Source organism: Motacilla alba, chromosome 1 (assembly GCF_015832195.1).
Source record: "Motacilla alba alba isolate MOTALB_02 chromosome 1, Motacilla_alba_V1.0_pri, whole genome shotgun sequence".
In the NCBI taxonomy this organism is placed as follows: domain Eukaryota; kingdom Metazoa; phylum Chordata; class Aves; order Passeriformes; family Motacillidae; genus Motacilla; species Motacilla alba.
In genome coordinates, this window is record NC_052016.1 from 264384 (window position 1) to 286701 (window position 22318).

General features: G+C 53.2%; 1 protein-coding gene across 7 annotated transcripts in view; it reads right to left on the reverse strand.

The window, feature by feature from the left end:
* Nucleotides 1–22318, reverse strand: part of NUP98 (nucleoporin 98 and 96 precursor) — a 36800-nt gene that overhangs the window by 11933 nt on the left and 2549 nt on the right. For 4 of the 7 annotated variants that reach the window (XM_038140635.1, XM_038140645.1, XM_038140655.1 and 1 more), the window contains exons 2-21: nucleotides 21346–21449; nucleotides 20877–20978; nucleotides 20124–20303; nucleotides 19293–19432; nucleotides 17715–17822; nucleotides 16949–17132; nucleotides 15918–16081; nucleotides 15045–15182; nucleotides 14397–14484; nucleotides 12036–12128; nucleotides 11555–11695; nucleotides 10512–10645; nucleotides 9482–9669; nucleotides 8518–8634; nucleotides 7213–7517; nucleotides 6023–6133; nucleotides 5176–5314; nucleotides 4791–4968; nucleotides 4053–4217; nucleotides 932–1108 (exon numbers count right to left, since the gene is read on the reverse strand). In XM_038140635.1, coding sequence (XP_037996563.1) covers nucleotides 932–1108; nucleotides 4053–4217; nucleotides 4791–4968; nucleotides 5176–5314; nucleotides 6023–6133; nucleotides 7213–7517; nucleotides 8518–8634; nucleotides 9482–9669; nucleotides 10512–10645; nucleotides 11555–11695; nucleotides 12036–12128; nucleotides 14397–14484; nucleotides 15045–15182; nucleotides 15918–16081; nucleotides 16949–17132; nucleotides 17715–17822; nucleotides 19293–19432; nucleotides 20124–20303; nucleotides 20877–20978; nucleotides 21346–21418 — 2925 coding nt within the window. In that variant the 5' untranslated portion in view covers nucleotides 21419–21449. Of the gene's footprint in view, nucleotides 1–931; nucleotides 1109–1250; nucleotides 1321–3584; nucleotides 3822–4052; nucleotides 4218–4790; nucleotides 4969–5175; nucleotides 5315–6022; nucleotides 6134–7212; nucleotides 7518–8517; nucleotides 8635–9481; nucleotides 9670–10511; nucleotides 10646–11554; nucleotides 11696–12035; nucleotides 12129–14396; nucleotides 14485–15044; nucleotides 15183–15917; nucleotides 16082–16948; nucleotides 17133–17714; nucleotides 17823–19292; nucleotides 19433–20123; nucleotides 20304–20876; nucleotides 20979–21345; nucleotides 21450–22318 lie in introns of those variants that run through there. The other 3 variants (XM_038140684.1, XM_038140695.1, XM_038140665.1) reach the window with 3 other exon arrangements.

Consider the following 22318-nt stretch of genomic DNA (forward strand, 5'->3'; position numbering starts at 1 on the left):
AGCTCATCAAAACAGCTCTTCCCACCCAGAAGAACTCCTACATGCAGCACATGACCAAACAGAGCCACGCTGCAAACATTCCAAGGAACACTGGAGGCACAGCTGAGGCTTGCTGCCTGATGGAGCAGGTTTTACAACTACTCATTACACCAGTGGACAGGACTCCCTGGGGATGGGGGTGACATCCCACAATAATCCTGATTTCTCACATCTTAGCTCTGTCTGCTGTTTGTCAGCTTAAGGAGTAACTTCGGCTCTATTTGTCACTACAGGGAGAAGCCCACAAGTGTTCAAGGTTCTGTCCTTCCATAAAAATTACAAAGAGCTGGAGGGACAGGAGCCAGGGAATGGCTGCCACTGCCAGAGGGCAGGGCTGGATGGGATATAGGGAATGAGGAATTGTTCCTGGCAGGGTGGGCAGGGGCTGGGATGGAATTCCATCCCTGGACCCCTGGCAGTGCCCAAGGCCAGGCTGGACACTGGGGCTGGAGCAGCCTGGCACGGGGGAAGGTGTCCCTTCCACAGCAGGGGTGGGGTGGGATGGGTTTATGGTTTTTCCCAACCCAAATCTGTGCTACTGTGATATAAAAGCATCGGCACCAAGCCCCAAATCAAGACCAGTTACCCCAAAACATTTTTTCTACCAAGGCAGAAGAGGCCCAAGGCAGCTGCTCTGGTTTCAGTTCAGCTGTCCCAGTGCCCACAGGCCAGAGTTCTGGAGACTGAGCCCTGCCTTGAAGGTGTTCCACGCCAGCACTGAGCTCTCCACGCGTGGGCTTTCCCCAGCACAGAGGTGTGCTGTGTGAGCTCAGTCCCACGCCATGGGCTGCATGACCATGACAGGCTGGTGTGTGACCACCCCTGGGGGGCAAAAGCGCCCTTGAGAAGAGCTCCACTCATCTCCCAGAGAGAGCAGGGGCAGGACACTGACCTGCAGGACGTAGGGGTTGATGCCCTGGGTGGATGCGATGTGCGTGGACGCTGGCACTGCCTCCTGCTCCTCGGCCAGGGCATCCTCTGCCAAGGGCTCCTGGGCTGGCTCCTGGGTGACGTCTGCCATGTCACTGTCCAGCTCCACCACCCTGCCCAGCTGCTCCAGCTCCGGGGGCTGCGGAGACAGAGGCCAGGTCACACCACAGAGCACAGCTCAGCCAGCACAGCCAGGGCTCCCACCAGCACCTGCGGGCGCTGCCCAGCGCTCCTGGCTCTGCCAAGGCTGCACACCGAGGGCAGGGATGGACACACAGAACCTTCAGGGTGTGCCGTGCCAGGGAAGGAGCAGTCCCAGAGCAGCGGTGCCCTCCTGGAGTTTTCCCAGGTCTGCCATTCAGTTTAGGAAACTGTTCTTCAGCAGTGCAGTTCTCACGTGCCCAGCGAAGGGAGAGGTCTGCGTGTCCTGCCTGCCTCCCTCCCCTCCTCCCAGATCCAGCCCATGTGCTACAAACTCCAATCACAGAGCCTACATTCCCCTAAGATCTGCATTTCACATGGGTACTGTCACGGGCAGGCCCTGGCACAGGTGCCCAGAGCAGCTGGGGCTGCCCCTGGATCCCTGGCAGTGCCCAGGGCCAGGCTGGACACTGGGGCTGGAAGTGAAGGTGTCCCTGCCATGGCAGGGGTGGCACTGGCTGGGCTTTAGGGTCCCTCTAACCCAAACCCTTCCATGATTCCATGGCTAACTGCTCACAGGGGCTGTACTTTTGCCCAGCTGGCTCTGTGGGACCTGAGCTCCCTTGTACTGGTTTGGTTCCAGTTAAACCATCCCATGACTCAGCTCTGTGTCCTGTGAGAGCCTCATGCTTCCAGCTTCCCAGGAAAAACACAGTGCAGAGCACTGAAGTGATGCAAAAACAGGAGTGAGGAAACCAAGGCAGGGAGCATCCTGGGCAGCCTGCTCAGGAATTAAGGAGCACGTTCACAAGGCTGTGCTCAGCTCTGTAGAACCAGCCAGGATGGGGGGAAGGCTCTCAGCCAAGATAAAATCACCTGGGGGGTCTGTAAGGATGGAACTGAGGGGCAGATCAGAATCTGAGCCTGGCCCCACGTGTAGAACAGATTTACAAGTCAAAATATGGTTTCAAACACACAAGTATCACTGCTCCCTTCATTGGGCTTTAATGCAGCAAGCTCCCTTGCAATATTAATATATTCATTAATATTTAAGCTAGTGAGGGAAGACAAAGCAAAAACCAAGTCTAGATGTTAAATGCTTCTTACAGCCCAACTAATGGTATTACCAGATGTGATCTACACCAAGAGTTTGGGATGTTTTAAGCGATGCTACGATGTTTCTCAGGGTTTTGGGAAACTAACTAACTGATGTTTTTCCTAATTTCAGAAATTAAAACCCAAGTTAATGTTATGCAAGTCAGAGAGGTTAAGTAACCTGGAGGAGGTTTTGCTAAGTACACTGGATTGTGCGAGAATATTTGAATATACCAGAGATCTCCCCAGTGCTCCTGAGTGTTTAAAACCTCAGCTCTGCTCCCCCAGTCTGACCATGAAGCAGGGAGGGGAGCTGAAGCGATGCTGTCGGGCAGCCACGCGTGCAGCTCAAAATGCAGATAATTAAGGATCTACTGCAGCAGAGGGATGGATGAGTGGGTGTTAATTAGCCGAGGAGCAGGGAGAGCTGGAGCAGCAGCTGGCCACTGCTCTGGGATTCTCCATGCAGAATCCAGCAGAGCTGGCAGCCCCCAGCCTGCCCCAGCAGCAGGATGCTCTGCCCAGGGAGCAGATGGTGCTTTGGAATTGCTGAACAGGGAGCAGGTCCTGAGGGCCCCTCTCACCTGCCTGAGAGCTCTGCTCTCCTGCCACACAAATGGTCAGCAGAGACTCATGCTGGGTGCCAGGGAGAGGTTCTGTGTTAGAAACACACAACTCCTGAGGTGGGAAGAGCCTCTGAGCCCATCAAGCCCAACCGTGCCCCAGCACTGCCAGGGCCAGCCCTGACCCCATCATCCCAGTGCCACATCCACAGGCTGGGGAATCCTTCATGGAGGTGACTTCACCACTGCCTTGGGCAACCCGTGCCAGGGCTGCACAGCCCTTTTCAGGAAGAAATTTTCCCAATATCCAACCTAAACCTCCCCTGGCACATCTTGAGGCCACTTCCTGCTCCACCCTCCTGGCAGGGACTTGTGCAGAGCCACAGGGTCCCCCCTGAGCCTCCTTTGCTCCAGGCTCAGCCCCTTCCCAGCTCCCTCAGGAATTCCCCAGCCCCTTCCCAGCTCCCTCAGCCCCTCCTGGGGCTCCAGCCCCTTCCCAGCTCCCTTCCCTGCCCTGGACTCCTCCAGCCCCTCCAGGTCTCTCCTGAAGGAGCCAGAACTGGACACAGCCCTCGAGGTGTCACACAGTGCCCAGCACAGGGGACAATGCCTGCCCTGGGGGACAATCCCTGCCCTGGGGCTGTGCCCACACCATGGCTGGGACAGCCCAGGGGCCAGCAGCCTCTTGCCCACCTGGGCTCCTGGTATTCCCAGGGAACTAGATCAAACACTGCCTGTGGATCAAACATGCCTGTGTAAGGGGCCCAGCACTGAGGATGTTTTGCAAAGGTTTAAAGCAGTCACATCCAACACGAATATGTTTACGAAGCCAGCATATAGCCAGCCTTACAAAAAGTATTATTTTAATAAAAATAGAGCACATTCTTAAAATGGAAAGCAGACAGTCTTGCACACTAATGGTGGTAAAGGCAACTGAGTGCACAGCATCACTGTCCAGGCAGGCAGCACACGGCGGTGGCATTACGGGCGTGCATTTAATAGTCACAAAAACAAGGGTTCTTCCAGAAGAGGTGCAAATCTGCCAAACTCAGACTAGAATTCAAACAAGAAACAAGGGTTGAAAGCCTCCCCGCCCCATCCTCAGTCTGCAACGTCAAGTGTCTCAAAGGAAAACACCACGCAGCCACTCAGGCAGAGCTCAGCAGAGTTTCTGTAAGGCTTCACTCTCCAGATTGCACGTCACTCCAACCACCCCCTTCCCAGGCACAGCTATTCTCCAAATTCCGCGTCATCAACCCCCTTTAGTCACTGCTCTCCTTCTACCTGAGCCACGGGCGCTGGTTTGCCGTTCAGGGCCATCTGCTGGGGTGGCAGGTGCCCTGGGGGTGGCACAGGTGTGGTCTTTAACTTCTTGGTGTCCACTTTTAAAGGATGATCTTCCTCTTCCTCGTCAGAATCTTGCAAGCCGTACTTAGAAAAGTGTGCTACCTGTGTTAAGGAGAAGGACAAACGTGTCACAGCTTGGAAGTGAAGTTTCTGGAAGGCCTGAACACTGGGCAGGTGTAACTGCGTGCCCTGTACAGGCGTCCTAACACACAACTCTTGGGACACCTGCAACAAGTTCAGCCTCTCTACAGAGGCTGCTGTTTTGAAGTTTATCAGCTGTCGCAGGCTCTGGGATGACAGTTCAGTGTTGTAGTGCTGGGTAATTGTATGATTTCACATGTGCTATTGATCACGTGTATCACAAAACCACCTGCTCTAGGCAGCTCTGGGGCCTCAGCTTTCACCACAGAACAGCAGACTGGATCGGCCTGGGAGAGACCTTAAAGCTCATTCATTCCATGGGCAGGGGCACCTTCCACTAGTGCAGGTTGGTCCATTGCTCCAAGCCCCATCCAACCCGACCCTGAACGCTCCCAGCAGCGAGGAGCCGCTTTGGTGGGGACGGTTCTCTGGTACCAGAGCCGAGGGACTCCAGACAGCTGTCCGCAGTCAGAAATGCCTGCAGCTGGGCATGCTGAGGAGCAGCAGCCCTGCAGAGCTGCAGCCCTGGCTCACCTTGAAGACCCAGGAGCCGGTCTCGGGGCGGTACTCCTTGAAGCGCGCGCCCTGCTTGCGGGACACGGCCTCCAGCCAGCCCTCGTAGTCCATCTCGGCCAGCCGCTCGGGGCTCTTGATCAGGCAGCGCGACGTCTTGTCCGTGGGCCACACCCCGTCCAGGGTCACCTCGGCTCGCCTGCAAAGGACAGCGGGCTCAGAGACCAGGGGCTGGCAGCCTGGGCAGGGCAGCAGAGCACAGCCCCAGCCGGGGGGCTCTTAAACCCGACTGTGCCTCAGAAACCTGAAGTAACTCGCTGACACCGAATGGATTTGTCTCTTGGTTGCAGCCTGCAAGCACAGCAGACTGTCAGGATTCTAAAAATCATCCTTCTCTAACACTTACCTGTTTAACCCTTCCCCAATGGGAGGCTTCTTTTCGTCGTCAGGGTAAACAATAACTTCTTTTCTCCGGATATGGACGATCTCATCCAGGTTTAAGTTTGTCAGATTTACTTCTCCTTCAAAGTAAATTGATCCATAACCTGCAGAACAACCCAAAAGGTCACAATTAAATTGTGAAAAGGTCAATTAAGTAGTGAAAAGTCACAATTAAAACTGTGAAAAGTTATGTGCCACAGAGCCCACATTCCTGCTGTGCTCCCCCTGTCCCCATCCAGCCCCATCCTTCTCCCGAGCAAAGCGACACGAGAAAACTCTGGAGGAGCCTTATCAACATTGACACTGTTATCAAATGGCTGGGAGAACTAGGAATGTTCAACCTGGAGAAGGGAAGGCTCCAGGGAGAGCTCAGAGCCCCTGCCAGGGCTCCAGGAGAGCTGCAGAGGGACTGGGACAAGGCCTGCAGGGACAGGAGCCAGGGAATGGCTGCCAGTGCCAGAGGGCAGGGCTGGATGGGATCTTGGGAATTGTTCCCTGGCAGAGTGGGCAGGCCCCAGAGAAGCTGTGGCTGCCCCTGGAAATGTCCACGGCCAGGCTGGATAGGGTTTGGAGCAGCCTGGGACAGTGGAAGGTGTCCCTGCCATGGAATGGGATGAGCTTTAATGCCCCTCCCAAACCAAATCAGTCTGCGATACTGGGATTTATTTTATTCTAAAATCCTACCACACTTTGATGCCAACTGCTCCCAAAGCAAGGGCACTGGTGACAGCCAGCCTGAGGGCTTGGAGCTGAGGCTCTGCAGTTTGGGATCCCTGGCTCAGGGGGAAGGCCCGGGAAGGCTGGGCTCTCACCCGTGCGGCCGACGGTGAAGTCTGTCACGATACATTTCCTGTCGATGGTCAGCCGGGCCAGCTCCTCCAGCGTCGGGATGGTGTAGTAGCCAGCTCGTGTCAGGACAATCCCTGCAGCACAACATTCCCTGAGAACAGGGCTGGCAGCAACGCATCAACACTCCCAGACTGTTATCCCATCTCTTTTGCCAGCCTGACTGAACAGCTGGAAGCCCCAGAGGAACTGAGAATCAGGGCACCCAAAGCCAACAGACACCAACACCTTCATTCCACAGCCTCCAGAGCACATTTCAACCAAGTGCTCGGGCAGGGTCTGCCCAGGCACCTGCCAGGGAGCAGCAGGTGTGCAAACAGGAAGGGAAGAAGGTGTGCAGGGAGAAGAAAAATTGCAAAAGTATCAACACTTGAAGGAAAAACTCTCCCAGCTTGAGTAGCCTGGGGCCTCAGGCACTGCTGACCAAACTGCACCTTTTTCTACATTTAACAGGCTCCAACTCTTGTTCATCTATTAATTTGAGTAATGACCTTCCCATGTCCCAAAAGCATTTTGCATCTCCAAAATGTTTCTAGACATTTCTTCTGCACACGTCACCTGCCAGTTTCATTACATGCCACGTAAGGATCACCTGGGAGGATTAACAAATCTTTTCCCTTTACCTTCTCAAGTTTAAAAAACTCCAACACACATGATATAAAACTGGGGGATAAAATTTAAATGCTCACTGACTCAGCAGATAAAATACCTGCACGAGGTAAGAAAAACAATGTTGTCATATATATATAGCAGGAGTTCATACTTTCGTCTCTTTATCACAAAAGTTTCACACCTTTTTGGTGTTTTCTGGTGAGCAGCTCCTCCAAGCACACTCTTTCTCCGTCACCAGGTAGTGACTGACTCCAGTTCCTGTCCCACTTGGGGCATTTCTTCTTAACCAACAACCCACTCTTTCATAGCTCTCTTCTTTTCATTAGTTCCAGCTGTGGCCTGCTAAAGTCAGGCCTGTTCCTAATCCTGGATAGCTGACCCAGCTGCAACACCTTAGGGGGAAGATTGTTTTCTATACTATCTTTATTCTATCCCCCTGAAAGAAACATTTGTATTCTGGCGGAAGAAGGAGGGAAAAAAGCAAAAGCTGAGGGTGTCAAAGAGCAGAAAACTCTGCGTGCGACACTGCCCCTGGCAGCCTCACCTGCAGGGTGCTTCTGGAGGCCAGGCTCGATCTCCTTGTCCCACTCCTCCTGCAGGGAATCCTCCTGGAAGGAGGCGTCCTCGCTGCTGCCCTCCAGCCCGTTGCGCAGCGCCGCGCGCATGTTCAGCGCCACGATGGTGTCGTCCACGCTCGAGTGGGGCTTGTGCCCGCTGCCCTCCAGGCTCTGCGGGATGGGCTTGGCAATGGGGTTGGTGTAAAACCTGGTCACCTCGTGGGCCTCCTCCTCCTCCTCCCGCTCCCCGTCCTGCCTGTGGTTCTCCTCGGCAGGCACCGACAGGAAGAACCTGGGCACAGGAAGGATAATGGGAATTATTTCATTCCTGGGAGGGCCAGGAGCTGGACCTGTTGACCCCTGTGGGTCCCTCCCTGCTCAGGAGACCATGATTCTACGATTAAAATTCTGCTCTTTCCACACCTAGAGCAAACAGCACCACACCAACTGCAGGGCCAGTGATTACTCCCCTTCCCTCTGCCACCGAGGCTCCCTCTACAGCAGGGACAGTGGTGAGACTGGGACAGTCCCCACAGGCTGGGACTAAGGCATGTGCCCTGTGCAGAGCTGAGGGGAACAGGGAGCTCAGGCTGGAGAGAAGCCTCAAAAAGGGGTGTAACAGCAACCCCACAGCTCCAAAACCCCTGTCCACAGGGCCAGGGTGAGCTCACTCTCACAGCAGCTCTCATTTTAGTAGCTTTCAATAAAATCAATGTGGGGAGCTGGGCAGGTTTTTTTCCAGACTCTGATTAAAAGAAAACCAAGGCAAAAATCAGAGTTCAACTGAAATATGGCCACAGGTTTTTTAGAGGAGGTTGGAATTCTGGCTTCTGGGGGGGAAGGATGCAGCCTTAGAGGCTCCTCATTATAATCTGTACACAACACATATATAGAAAATAGAAATATAAGACATGAGGATCAGTGGAGCTCCCCTGCAATTCCCACATCACTGAGGACTGACCAGCAGAGGTTCTTCTCCCCTCTGAGTCAGTTTCAGCACTTCCCCCAAGAAATACCCTGGTTTCTTGCTGCAGGGAAGGGAGAGAGACTTTTCTAGAACCTAAGTCCCTGCTCCCTGAGCTGGATTTTGGGTGGGGTGACCTGGCAGTGCCCACACAGGAAGAAGGCATGGTTAGTGTGGGAGGAAATGCATCTCCCAGCAGGTCAACTGCTTTCAATGAACAGTGAAGTGACATCCCTGGGAAAAGAGGCTGCTGTCCAGCAGTAATTTAGGGACAGGCAGAACCGGTCTGCATTTCTGAGGACAAAGCCCTGCGGGGCGAGTCGCTCACCTGTCCCCATTCTCCGGGTACTCCGACGGCGACGCCAGGTCCTCGTTCTCTCGGCTCACGGGAGAGAACAGGTTGCTGCTGCTGAGGTTCTTCAGAACCAGCTTCTTGATGCTCTTCCTAAACACACCAAGGAAGGGAAATGTGGATCCATCCACTGCATACATGTGTATTTCATACTTAATTCAGATGCTCCAGGGACCAGGAACCAGCTCTAACACCTGTTCCCACACCCAGGACGTATCAAGTCTCCCGTAAGAGATCCTAAAATGTTTTGGGGAATTCCGTTCAAGGCTCTGCTTTATATAGAGCTGTAAAAAGCACATCCCAGTGAAAGGCTCAAAGGCCAAGTTCAGCAAACCACAGGGCTCCCTGTTTCCCAAATCAGCTTTTCTAGAAACACAGGTCTGGCCCACAGGTGCAGGTTCATTTTACAGCAGGCTCACTTTAGTCTCTTAGCCCTTCGTTTTTTACTCAACTTCAAACCTTTCCAAACCCCTTTTCTAAATGACAGCCACTGATGCACCTAAAAACTGAACCCAAAGCTTTACTTGGGCAGTTCCATGATTAATGTCTCACAGAAACATCTGTGGACCTGAAACAGAACCAAGGCTGGGATAAAACCACCAGAAATCAGCCCCCATACTCAGGGCATGAGCAAACCTGTTGACACTCCCAGTTGAGCAGCAGGAAGTATCACCCTGTGCAAGCTTTCCTTGTAAGAATTCCTCAATGACTTTACAGGAGCTTTGCTTCCATCATGGGCTGACCTCATTTTACAGCTTATTTGGCCTTAAGAGTTTAAGCTGAACCATTTCCCCTCCTCTACAGAAAATAGTTCTAGTGAAGTCTAACAGACAACTTATTGTTCTCCCAGTATGAACCAGAGCACAAAATCATGAGATCCAGGGTAAAATACACAGGAGTTTCCAGAAGATTCTCACACAGAGACAAAAGAGAAGCTCACTTTGGCATGAAGGCTCCGTTGGACAGGGAGGGCTCATCATCATCCAGTCCATCAAAGAGCTGGGACTTGGCTGAGCCTGCTGACTGCAGGGCCTTGGGCCGCACTCTGGTGGCAGGGCGTGGGGTCAGCTTGTAGTGGGTGGGGGTGGTCAGGGCCTTCTGGGCTGCTGGGTTGGTTGGCTTCAGCCTCTGCAACACAAAGATGGACAGTTGGACATCTCGGGCATGGGGACAGAGCTTTAGGGTGCTCCAGCCCAGGGCCCTGAAAGGCAAAGGGGGTGGTAAGTAAAGGGAAGCAGCAATTGCACCCAGGTTAGGGGGCTCCACACACACACAGCCCAGCCATCAGCCTGGAGCCACAGGCACCCTGGATCCACACACACAGCCCAGCCATCAGCCTGGAGCCACAGGCACCCTGGATCCACACACAGCCCAGCCATCAGCCTGGAGCCACAGGCACCCTGGATCCACACACACAGCCCAGCCATCAGCATGGAGCCACAGGCACCCTGGATCCACACACAGCCCAGCCATCAGCCTGGAGCCCCTGGAACCTGCCTGGGGGCAGGAGACACTCAGAATCTCCCCTACCACCTCAAAAGCCTGGGAAGTGCTTGTTTTACCATCTCTTGAACGAAGCAACAGGGAAAGGACTCTCAGAGACTCTCAGGGATGTCCTAAGCAAAGCACTACAATTATTCCAAGCATTAACAACGATCCATCTTTATTCCCAATCAGCAGCAGGGAGCACAGGAACGCCACAGCCAAGGCTGTGATGCAGGCAAAAGCAGGAAATCATGGAATGGTTTGGGCTGGAAAGCACCTTAAAGATCATGCCCTGCCAACTCCCCTGCCATGGGCAGGGAACTTTCCACTGGAATAAAATGAGGGGTAAAAAGCCACTGCACCACTGGGAGAGCACAGAGGGCAACTTACTTGGCTGCTCAGCGTGCACTGAAGTGAGGGCTGCACACAGTCCCAGTAATTCCCACTGTCACCCATGAAACGGGTCCCTGCTGACGGGCACTTACCTCTTCCTTCTTCTTCGGGTCGGACATGGGGTTTCTGAAGAGCGGGGAGTCCCCAAAGGGTGAGTAGGTCAGGCTGTTGAGGTGCTGCTGGAGGACAGCTTGCTGGGCTGCAGAGGCGTTGGGGTCTGTCAGAGCTACAAAAGGAGCAGCATTTCAGTTTTAGAGCTCTGGGAACAGAAGCAGGGCAGGCAGCAGCTCCCAGAGCAGCTCCTTCCTCCATCTGAGTGTCCTACCATATTCACTGAGTTCTCATGGGTGAAAAGCTGAGGGCACAGAAAGCTACAGAGCAGTGGGAAGAGCCTGGCCTGCCAGAATATTCAACTAATCCAGCTGGCTTCTGAAAGGGTGTGCAGGGAAAATATTTCATGCACAATTTTGGCATTACTCCTACCACAACCATACAGGTCTAGAGTCCCCTCTAGAATGGATTCTAAATCTTGTCTCTGTCTTAAAGCATTTCATTTTAATTCCTATTAAAATGCTCTAAGACTTCACCCCATGAAACATTCAAGCCACCAAAAGCAGCTTAATTCTAATTCCAATAAAATCAGGATGGATGTGGGCATTCCCAAAGAACAACAAAACCACTCTCAGAACAACAGCTTATTGTCAGGGTCTGCAGGAAGTCAGGAGGAGAACTGGAGACAACTGGGTCTTATTTTTGTCCCAAAGGCACAGCATTCCTGTTAATTAAGGCCCTCTAGGCCTCTCCTATCTGGAAGTACTGAAAAAACCAATGCTGTACTTCCCTTGCTTTTCATTGTGCACATCTATTCTTGCTGCCCCAAATTCAATGTGGGAAATTTACTGATCTTCAAGACAATGCTCCAAAACAGGTGCAATTTTTGGGCACGTAAAGCAACTTGGAATTCCTTAAAAAATACACACATAACTAGCAAAACAAGGGTCACTAACACAGTCTGCACTGTGGCTGAGAACAGAAGTGGCCCCGAGGAGATGTTCTGTCGTTCCAAACCCTTTGGGAGGGGTGTGCCCCTGTGGGCAGGCACGTGGGCACAAGGCAGCAGGCTCATGGCACTCACCTACAGCAGGCTGAGGGGCCCCGAAGCCCAGGGTAGCTGTAGAGGTGTTGAATCCTGGGGCTCCAAAGGCTCCGGTTCCCAGCGTTCCCCCCAGCTTTGGCTGCGTGTTTCCAAACAAGGACGTCTGTCCTGCCCCCAGAGCTGTGACAGGAGAGGTCACCGTCAGTTACCACAGGACTCTGACAAGGTTACAGGCACTACAAAGAGTTCCTCGCTGGACTGCAGGAGACGCTCTGCACGCCCATGGACGGGCAGGCAGCAGAGGCTCTGAGCACACAGCACCTCACCAGTCCCACCAGTGCTGCCCAGTTTCTGTCAGGCCACTTGGCACTGCGCTGAGAAGCTGCCCTGAGCCATCCTGGCCTGAAGCTGAAACACGCCCACCCAGCCTTTCCTAACTCAGCCTGAGGCGATGCCCAGGCTGGCCTGCACTGCAGCCCGAGGGCTGGAGCTGCCCAGGAATGAGCTGGGAGCTGCTTACCTGTTCCAAACCCTGTTCCGAGCCCAGTGCCCAGAGTCCCAGTTGCAGGCTTATTTCCAAACAAGCTATTTCCAGCAGTGTTGGCACCAAAACCTTCAACAAGAGAATGAGCAGCTCATTAGAGATGAAATTAAAACCATGTATTTAAATAAATAAGCCTCACAGGGTCAAAGAGCCCTGCCAAAGCCAAATTCTCAGTGTTTCCAGCAGCACAGGTTAAACTGGCAATCGGCAAGAAGGGACTCCACCGGTAATAAACACGTTTCAGTTATAAATACAGCATTGAAGCAGCACAGAAAAATGCTGGTCTGCCTTCTTAAGCTTTTCAGTTCGTTACAAACTTCAGAGTTTCCCAGAAAGGCAGAGCTGACATGATGCTGCTCCACCTGGCAATGGAGTAAAACGTGCTGGGCTTTTCCTGGAGGGAACAAATCTCATTTCATCCTGCTTTCTCTGACCCTCACCACAGAGCAGGTGGGAACTCAGATCTGCACAGTTCAAGGGCACAGCTGTGGCTGCAACAAGGCCACCCCAAACCTACCATGAGCTCAGTCCTACTGCAGATGCTGACCCCATCCCATGCTTGGTCAGTACACAAAGCCAGGACTAAACTGAAAAACTGCAGGTGTGCACCAACCTCTTGGAATCCAGCTCCATTCCTCCTATAAGCTGCTACACAGGCAAACCAAACCCACACACTGCAAAGGCTGGTCTCCACCAAGCAGTGCCAACACACTGCGGGGCCACGGGGATCCCAAGCAGCAGAACAAGAACTCAAAGCACCTTTCACACCTCTGGGAGATTTACCCAGAACTGCTCACCAGAGACAAACCCTGCTTGCCAAGGTGCTGCCCTGGCTCAGAGCACTGAGAACTACAAAGAGCTTGATTTGGAAAGGACCCAAAAGATCAGCCAGCTCCCTCGAGTTCTTCCCTGTCTACGTGGGCAGGCTGGCACAGCAGGCTAAGGGCATGGCAGGCCCCACTGCCCTTAAATAACCAACACAAAACAGCACTGCAGGACAGGGATGGCAGGGTCCAACCCCCTCCTACTCACACTCTGAGACTGTTTTGTTGCTCTGAAATCCAGAATTAAAAGGCAGGAGAGATTTCAGAGTCCCCCGAGAGAAGCTGCCACTCCCTGCAGCCATCCCTGCACATTCCTCCTGCTCAGTCACACCCACCCAACATCAGCTCTCGCATCACAGGCCACCAGGAACACACCACCAGCTCCTCATGACTGGTCCTTCACACCACCAAGGACAACAGCAGCCACCAGCTGAACTGGAGCTGACTTGCTTCACCTTGACTGCAGTGCAGGATCTCCTGCCCAAGCCCAGGGATCTCTGGTTTTACCCCAATTCTCCCAGTGCTGCTGTGCCAACACAGGGTGCTCACAGCCTCCTAACAAACCCCTCTGCTCCCTGAATCTTGATTTCAAGAGTTTTCAACCACAGAATTACAGCATGGCTGGAGCTGGGAGGGACCTCTGAGAGCACCCAGCCCAGCCCCTGCCCAGCAGTGCCCCAGGAACGTGTCCAGGGGCTTTGGGATGGCTCCAGAGAGGGAGACTCCAGCCCCTGCCTGGGCAGCTGCTCCAGGGCTCTGCCCCTCCAGGGAAGGAAGTTCTTCCTCCTGCTGGGCTGGAATTGCTGTGTTTAGCTCCTGGCCATGGCTCCTTGTCCTGCCACCAGCACACTGAGCAGAGTCTGGCACCATCCTGACAACCCTGAAGAGAGGTGTGTGGATGGATGGGATATTTGGGTGGGCTGGAGGGATGGGATGGGGTATTTGGGTGGACGGATGGATCCCCTCTCAGCCTTCCCTTCTCCAGACTGACCAGGCCCAGCTCCCATAGCCTCTCCTCACCAGAGATGCTCCAGACCCCAGATCATCTCTGTGCCCTTCCCTGGACCCTCTCCAGTAGCTCCCGCTCTTCCTTGAGCTGTGGAGCCCAGAGCTGAACAGGACACTCCAGATGAGCCTCCCTGGAGCTGAGCAGAGGGGCAGGATCCCCTCCCTGACCTGCTGGGAATGCCCTTCCCCGTGCTCCCCTGGATCCAGGGGCTCTCCTGGCCATCCCAGGCTGAAAATTCCCTTAAGGACTCACCAAAACAGTTGCACTTGACCATCTACCTCCCGAGTCAGGGAGCCCCACCAAGAGCAAAGGCACGACCCAGCACATTCCTCTGTGCCAGGGCCATCGTTCACCTGACAACTCCAACACTACAGTACTCAACACGTGCTCTCTGCAGCGTGTGGTGCACACAGCACAGATTTAAATAACTGAAACCACACTTTTTTCCCTGTCCCCACACTGGAAGGGTTTGTAGGGTTCCTAAACTCAGAGCAGGTTTGTTACCGAAGAGGCCTCCGCCCGTGGTGGTACCGAACGAGGGAGCGCTGGTCGTGGTGGCTCCAAATCCAGCAGGCTTGTTCCCAAACAGGGTCTGAAAGGAAAACAACAGGAATTTGGAAACCTGGGATGCCAATACCAAGGAATTATATCAGTGTTTGGCTGCAGGCAAGGAAGCAGAACTAAAGCCAAGCACAGCTGAGCCCCCAGCCCACCCTCCCGTGAGTGGGGGTATCCCAAGCCACCTGCAAGATGCCCCAAAAGCAGCTGTTAGGGTCAGACTCAAGGGGCTTGAGGGACTTTTCCAGTCTCAGTGATCCTGTGATTTTTTCCTCCACCACAACCAAAATGACTGAGTATCAAAAACCAAGGTTGGTTTTGGTCCATCACAACTTACAACCTGTATTTCCAACCCTATGCTGAGGGCACCCCAGGCACTGAGAGCTTCAGTATCTCCTGCTGCTTTTACCACGCCACACATCACTTGTTAGAAAAATGACTACTACACCTGTTTATCCTGCAGCTTACAGCAAACCACCTGACTTGTGTATCTCAGACATCCTAATTCCTAAGCTGACACAACTTCTGTGCAGTCAGCACCCTGACCAGGGCTCTGCTTGCTTTTGTCTCTTTGCTACAGAGGCACAGACATACCGAACCACCAACACCAAATCCCGTGTTGGCTTGTCCAAAAAGGCCAGTTCCCGTTCCAAATCCAGTCCCAGCATTTGTATTGGCAGCTGTCCCAAAAATGCCTCCAGGCTGCGAGGGCTGGGTGACCCCAAAGAGACCCTACAAAAAGGAACCAGGTTAAGGTAACGCTCCCAGGCTTTTCCAAGTCCAGCACTGACAACAACAGACACAACACACAAACTCAGGCAATAAATAATGCTGCATTTGCCCGCGTGCTGGGGGAAGAGGAGGGGTGAAGAGCATTCCACAAGCTTTAGTCCTCCTCCAAAAAATTAGTTACTAAAAGGAAATTGAAAAAAAAAAAAACAACAAACAAATTTATGCTCCCAGATTTAAAGGATATTGAAATTTCCTGGTCGCTTTGAGCAAGGGAGATGGAAAAGAAACATTTCACAGGGTTTTCTGGGAGAAGTCACAACAAATTCACAAAGAACACAGGATATCTGGAGCCAAAGCCTCTAGCTATAAAACAAGTTACAACCACGTAGAATCCTTCTGTCACAAAAGCCCCCAAATGTTGCTCATTTGTCACCAGAAAGCCCAGGGTTTGAATTCCCATAGAAGGCTGATAATGGAATGACATTATCTGTGCGAAAGTGATCAGAAGCACAGGAGTTGCTAGAGAGCAGCTGCTTGAGAAGGTGAGGGGGTCCATGATTTGTGAACAGCTGACTGGTCTCCAGTTGTCAGGAACACAGCTGACTGCCAGGAGGTTCCTCACTCCAGGGCAGCCTTCAGAGCTCGGCCCCTGCTTCCACCCCACCGCGGTGGGATCCTAGGCACAGCCAGCGCTGCAGCCTCCCGTGCCCAGCAAGCAGCTGCAGCCCCTCTTACCATGGTGTTGGTGTTGGGCTGGCCCAGGGTGCTGGTGCCCCCGAAGGAGAAGCCGGTGTTCTGCGTGGTGGTGGCCTGGCCGAAGGGTTTGTTGAACAGGCTGGTGGTCTGGGACTGCTGCCCAAAGAGCCCCCCGGTGGTGCCCGTGCCAAAGCCGGTCGTACCTGGGACACCAAGGGCAGTTAGAGACCCAGAGATCCACACCCCGGCATGCACACAGGGAAAAGGGTCACAGAAGATCCTGAGCTGGGAGACACCCCCAGGGATCCCCCAGTGCCACCCCTGCCCAGAGCCCAGCAAGCCCAGCCTGGGCACCCCTGGCAGCGCTGGCCAAAGGCTCCTGGAGCTCTGGCAGCCTCGGGGCCGTGCCCATTGCCTGGGCAGCCTGGGCAGTGCCAGCAGCCTCTGGGGAAAAGCCTTGCCCTAAAACCCAACCTAAATCCCTCCAGGCCCAGCTCAGGCTGCTCCCTGGGTCCTGTCTCTCCTCATCCAACAACTACTTCCATTCCTACAGCCTGGAGGATTTGTATGTGTTTACAGTTGAATTCCACAAACACAAATATCCATTGCTAGGAAAAAATCCTTCCCTGGCAGGGTGGGCAGCCCTGGCACAGGGTGCCCAGAGCAGCTGGGGCTGCCCCTGGATCCCTGGCAGTGCCCAAGGCCAGGCTGGACCCTGGGGCTGGAGCAGCCTGGCACAGGGGAAGGTGTCCCAGCCCGTGGTGGGGTGAGACTGGGTGAGCTTCAAGGTCCCTCTAACCCAAACCACTCTGAGATTCTCTATCTATTTACTTTTAAATTTGCACCAAAATCTAATAAAAATCCAACAGCTGTTTCAATTTTTCCAAGGGAAGTAAGGAAACAGAGTCCTATGGCAAGGAGCTGCACCAGTGAATGCTGGCAACACAGCCAGCACCACCCTGAGCTCCCAGCAGTGCTCCAGCATTCTGCTGAAATCACAGAATTCTAAATGGTCTAACAGAACATTTGCACATGCACTCAGAGGAACGCCAGGGCCAGGCAGTACTTACTGGTTCCAAAAGCAGTTTTATTCTGTCCATAGGAGAAGCCTGTATTGGTAGTGGAAGAGCCAAAAAGCCCTGTGGCTGTGCTGGACGTGGCAGTGGAAGAACCAAACAAGCCAGCAGTTGCTCCTGCTCCTACAGGATTCGTGGGCCCTTTCCTATTTGCCTGGTAGTCTTCCAAACGGAGTTCCTAGAGGAAAATCCAGCTCTTTTTACCCAGGACAAGGGCAGGCAAATGTCTTTACCACACTCACCCAACACCCCATCTGCACCAAGGTGATGGCTCAAGAAAAGCTGCAACACCCACATTTTTAAAAATAAGCACACCAAAAATGGGACCTGAACTTAGATCCATGTTTTTACTTCAATTTGACATCCCGGAGTTTTTTCAGATATTTTATAACTGATCTGTTTTGAAGGGTCAAACAAAGCAGCCCAAATGGGAAGGCCTCAGGAGAAATCCTTGGAACACTAGTCTGTAACAAACAACTGAGCTCTGCCTGGGATCCTGCTGTTATCTCAGCAGAGCAGGGCTGCTCCCAACAGGATCTCCTGTCCTTCTGACAAGATGGAATTTCAGCTCCTCCAGACCTGCAGCAAGCACTTAAACCCAACTGCAATTAACGTGGCGTTGCACTAATTGTTTTACTTGACAACACCTCCTGTGTGTGATGCAGATATTGAAGGTTCATTAATACTATTGCACTAATGAGCACAGACACAGCTGAGGCCCAGAGAGGCCCGAGGTAAGGCTGTGTGCCCCTGCACTGACCTCGAGGGACTTGCTCTCGTACTCCTTCATGGCAGTGATGCACTGGTGCTTGGTGTTGATGTTGGTGCTGACGCCGGATTTCACCATGGTGTCGGTGCCGGTTGGGGGCTGCGGGAAGGGAGGAAGGACCAGGTTAAAATCCAGCCAGACTTGGGGGAACACAGCCAGAACTCCCTGCAGATCCTGGGAAATCCTACACCTAGCACAGACCTGAGGCTCTCTGTGACTGCTCTGCTTGGGCAAGGCCCCACCTGCAGTGCCTTCAGCCCTGGGGCCCAAGAGCAGGAGGGTGTGGAGCTCCAGGAGCCCGTCCAGAGCAGCCCCAGAGCTGCCCTAGGGCTGGAGCCCCTCTGCAGCCAGGCTGGGAGAGCTGGGGGGGCTCACCTGGGGAGGAGAAGCTCCAGGGAGAGCTCAGAGCCCCTGGCAGGGCCTGAAGGGGCTCCAGGAGAGCTGCAGAGGGACTGGGGACAAGGCCTGCAGGGACAGCACACAGGGAATGGCTGCCAGTGCCAGAGGGTAGGGCTGGATGGGATCTTGGCAATGAGGAATTGTTCCTGGCAGGGTGGGCAGGGGCTGGGATGGAATTCCATCCCTGGATCCCTGGCAGTGCCCAGGGCCAGGCTGGACACTGGGGCTGGAGCAGCCTGGCACAGGGGAAGGTGTCCCTGCCATGGCAGGGGTGGCTCTGGGTGGGATTTGGGGTCCCTCCAACCCAAACCTCGTGTGATTGCATGGTTTTATGATTCCATCATTATTTGCACAGCTGAGGCCTCACCCAGGTGTGTTTAAAGATGATCAACAATGGAATTAGCCACAGGAACACTCAGAACAACCCCCAGCAATTCTGCTTTCAGTTTCACTTTAAAAGCAGTTTACCTCAGCTTCTGACACAAATCCTGGAGCTCTGCAGGAATTTCAGTATCCCCCCTCTTTTTAACAGCGCTGTGAAGTACAAATCAGCAGCACTGCAAGAGCCAAGGCAGCAGCACAGCTCTGCTCCCAAAGCCTCAGCCTCTCATCAGCTCAGTGCAGAAACGAAGAGGGCTGAGATCCACATGAACAAGTTTTTGGGGAACGAGTCCCTGCTGCAGCAGGCCCCAGCCAGCCCAGCTCCTCAAGGCCTCTCTGCTGGGCCACCCTGCAGGCCCAACTGCCACAGAACTCCGCAGCAGTTACTGCATGCTGTCTTAAAGGGGACTCGTCCAGAGCAGGCAGGACAGCACTGCTCTCCCTCCGGGTGCCATTCCCAGAGCCAGGCTGGCTCAGCAGAGCTGTTCTGATTCCCAGGTGTCTCTAACCCTTACTGCTGCCAGCGTTTGCCATGGATCACCCTGAATTCCACAGCACTTGCTGGGAAGGCTCAGCTTTGGGAGCTCCTTTACTCCTTCAGCCTTGGCTCCAAACCCAGCAAGCCTGGAATTCTGCAGTGGTGGAGAGGGATGTTTCCAAACCAGTTCAGAACACTCGCACCTGAACTCATTTTTTCACCTCAGTGACCAAGGCATCACACAAACAACTGCAAAATGGAATACTTCCCACAGTAAACGGGCTGGACGAAGGAGAAAGAGCAGAACTTACATTAAATTTAATAGTCGTGCCAGTTGGAGCAGCAGTAAAGCTGGTTGGGCCAAAGAGAGAGCCAGATGTGCTCCCAAAGGGGTTGGAAGTGGTGTTGGTGGTCCCAAAGAGCCCTCCACTGCTGGTGCTTGTACCAAAGTCTGAATAAAGCATGAAAAAATAACAACATCAGCATTAAAAGAAACCCAAAGTTTAAAACTTAAACCGTAATACTTGATTCAAATTAGAATCTGGTTTGAAAATGCAAAAAACTGCTAGGAAAAATAATTTGATAGCGAAGCTGGATGCTGCTAATGCAGTTCTCTGCTGCAGAAGTGTCCTTAACTCAGCAGCCCAGGAACAGCAGACTAACCACAGCAGCCAGTTTCCTTCCACTCCCCACAAGTAGGAAGAAAATAACACAATAACTTTATACTAAAGAGAATCAGCGAGGCTCCTTTTCTTTTTTCAGAAGGGGCTGCAAGCAGCTGCTTTTGCCTCATGAAATTACAGAAGAGTTCAACAGCATTCCCTGTCTTCTCCTGCCACAGACAAACCCAAACTGCTCTGCGACAGGATAAAAACCTAAAATCAAAGAGCACCAAAATAGTATCCAGGATAAAGAATTCCAACCAACCACCTTCGGCAATTTATTTTAAAATGCAGGGCTGGAATCACAGCTACAGACTGAGGAGCATGTGGGCTCCCCCCGGCTGCTGTGGGCACAGGGATGTCACTGCATCCTCCAGGAGAAACCCCCCCAGCCCCAGCCTGACCCCTGTCCCAGCCCCCAGGTACACCCAGCTCCCACTGCTCTCCACCCGACAGCAGAGGGGCTCCAGTTTCACTCACTTCCAAAACCAGCTGGTTTGTTCTGTGCAAAGGCATTATTCTGGGATGAGAACAGGCTTCCACCGGTGCTCGTGGTTCCAAAGAGGCTGTTTGATGTCCCAGTGGATGTTCCAAAGCCAAAGCCAGTGCTGGTGGAGGAGGTGGCTGGTTGGTTGAACGTGGTGGACCCAAACAACCCTCCTGCAGACAGAAACAGGCTGTTAATCCTCCCCAGCCTCCTCTGCTTGGGAGCTTTGACAGGTTCTTGCCGTCCTGTGTAGTTAGGGTATTTTATGAAAAGCCTTTTGTCAGGATTTTCTTCTCCTGAGAAGCTGAGGAGCCTCAGGAAAGAAATGTAACCAATAACTCTCTGCTGCTGTGGGATGCAACAGGTGCTGCCTTGGTTGGTCCATGGGAGGTGTTTCTAATTAATGACCAATCAAGGATGCAGCTGCTCAGACTCTGCTCAGTCACAGCCTTTGTTATCAATCCTTTCTACTCCTGTCCAGCCTTCTGATGAATCCTTTCTCTCTGTTCTTTTAGTGTAGTTTTAATATAGCATTTTTAATACAATATGTATCATAATATAATAAATCAGCCTTCTGAAACACGGAGTCAAGATTCTCCTCTCTTCCCTCATCCTGCGTGCCCAACAAGGCCTCAGGTCCGGGCTCAGGAGGGCGCTTTTTGGCTATTTTTGGCTGGTTTTTGCTGAGATTGCTCGGTTTGGGGCTGTGCCCTTTCCCCCCTCCCTCCCCAGCCCACGGGCAGTACCTGGCTTGGTCTGCGTGCTCCCGAACAGGCTGCCCGTGTTGTTGCTGGAGCCGAAGGCCGAGGTCCCGAAGGCTCCCCCGCTGGTCGTACCAAAGCCAGCATCTGCAAGCACAGCCCAGCCAGCCCCTCAGGCTGCAGCTCCACAAACAGCCCCACCACGCACCCTTCTGCCTTCCCAACCTTCCCACTACGGATTTGCTCCAGCCCCAAAACACCCAGCGACACCGCCTTCCCCAAGCGCTGCATTCTCCACTCTTCCCACAGCAGGAATTTCCACAGCAGACGGGGAACCCTGGCTCTCTGCTCCAACTGAAAGCTTGGTTAGGGGTGAAGCCTCAGGCTCCTGAACTTCTTCCAAGCCAGCAGCTCCCTAATTCCATCCCACGAGGGACCAGCAGCTCCCTGGGACTCTCTGAGCTGCCCTCCAGGAGAAGACCTCTCATTAAAACCACCCGGGATATTCACTCACTTTGCCCAAAAGTTGAAGTTGTCCCAAAGCCGGTGCTGCCTCCAAACGGAGTTCCAAAGGATTTGTTAAACATTTTCAGGATGTATCAGGTTTTCTTCCTAGACCTAGAGAGCAGAATGCAGGTTTCATTGAAAGCTCACCCTGCAAACTCATTTTCCATCATCTCCCCTCGCTCCGAGGGCAGCAATCCCACCAGAATCCTTCAGCACCAACCCCATGGCACCGTGTGATTCCAAGCCCCGGCACAACCCCAGGAGGGTCAAGGGTACCAACATTCCAGTGACACCACAGCTAAGGAGGTGTCACTAAACATCAGTGTCCCTGAAATTAAGGTGTCACCCTTAATTATGGCTGGAGCTCCTGCCCATCTCGGCCTGCGTCCTGGGCTGCAGCGATCCCACAGCAATCCTGGGGATTTCCAGGAAGGATTTTCCTGTTCCACCCTCTTTGCCAACTGCTTCGAGCACGGCAGAGGGGAATGCCCTGCACGGGATTCCAGGAGTCCTGCCTCCCTCTGCTCCCCACTGCTGCTGCTCCAGGGCAGTTTTGCTGGGCCCAGCTCCCACGGGTTGTTTACAGCACGCTCCCTGGTGCCTCTCCCCAGCACTCACAGGTACAAACTCTGCCCCAGCCCTCTGAGTTTGTCAACAAATCCAGCACAACAATCCCCACAGCTCCTCGGGCACACTCGGGGAACCGCAGCTTCACCACAAAGTTCCACATTAGCCCAAAACCCGCCAGACTAACAAAAAAAGCCAGTACTACCCCAAATAATGTTCATATTATCCCCAAGACAGCAGTACTGGCAACAAAACAAAAGCTAGAACTAGACAAAATGCCATGCTAACCCCAAAAAAGCCATATTAGCAAGAAAAAGCCAAAGCTATAAAAAGCCAGTACTACCCCCAAAAATGCCATGTTAACCAAAAATAACGGGTGTAATGATCCATGGAAAGCCCCGTTAGCCAGAAGA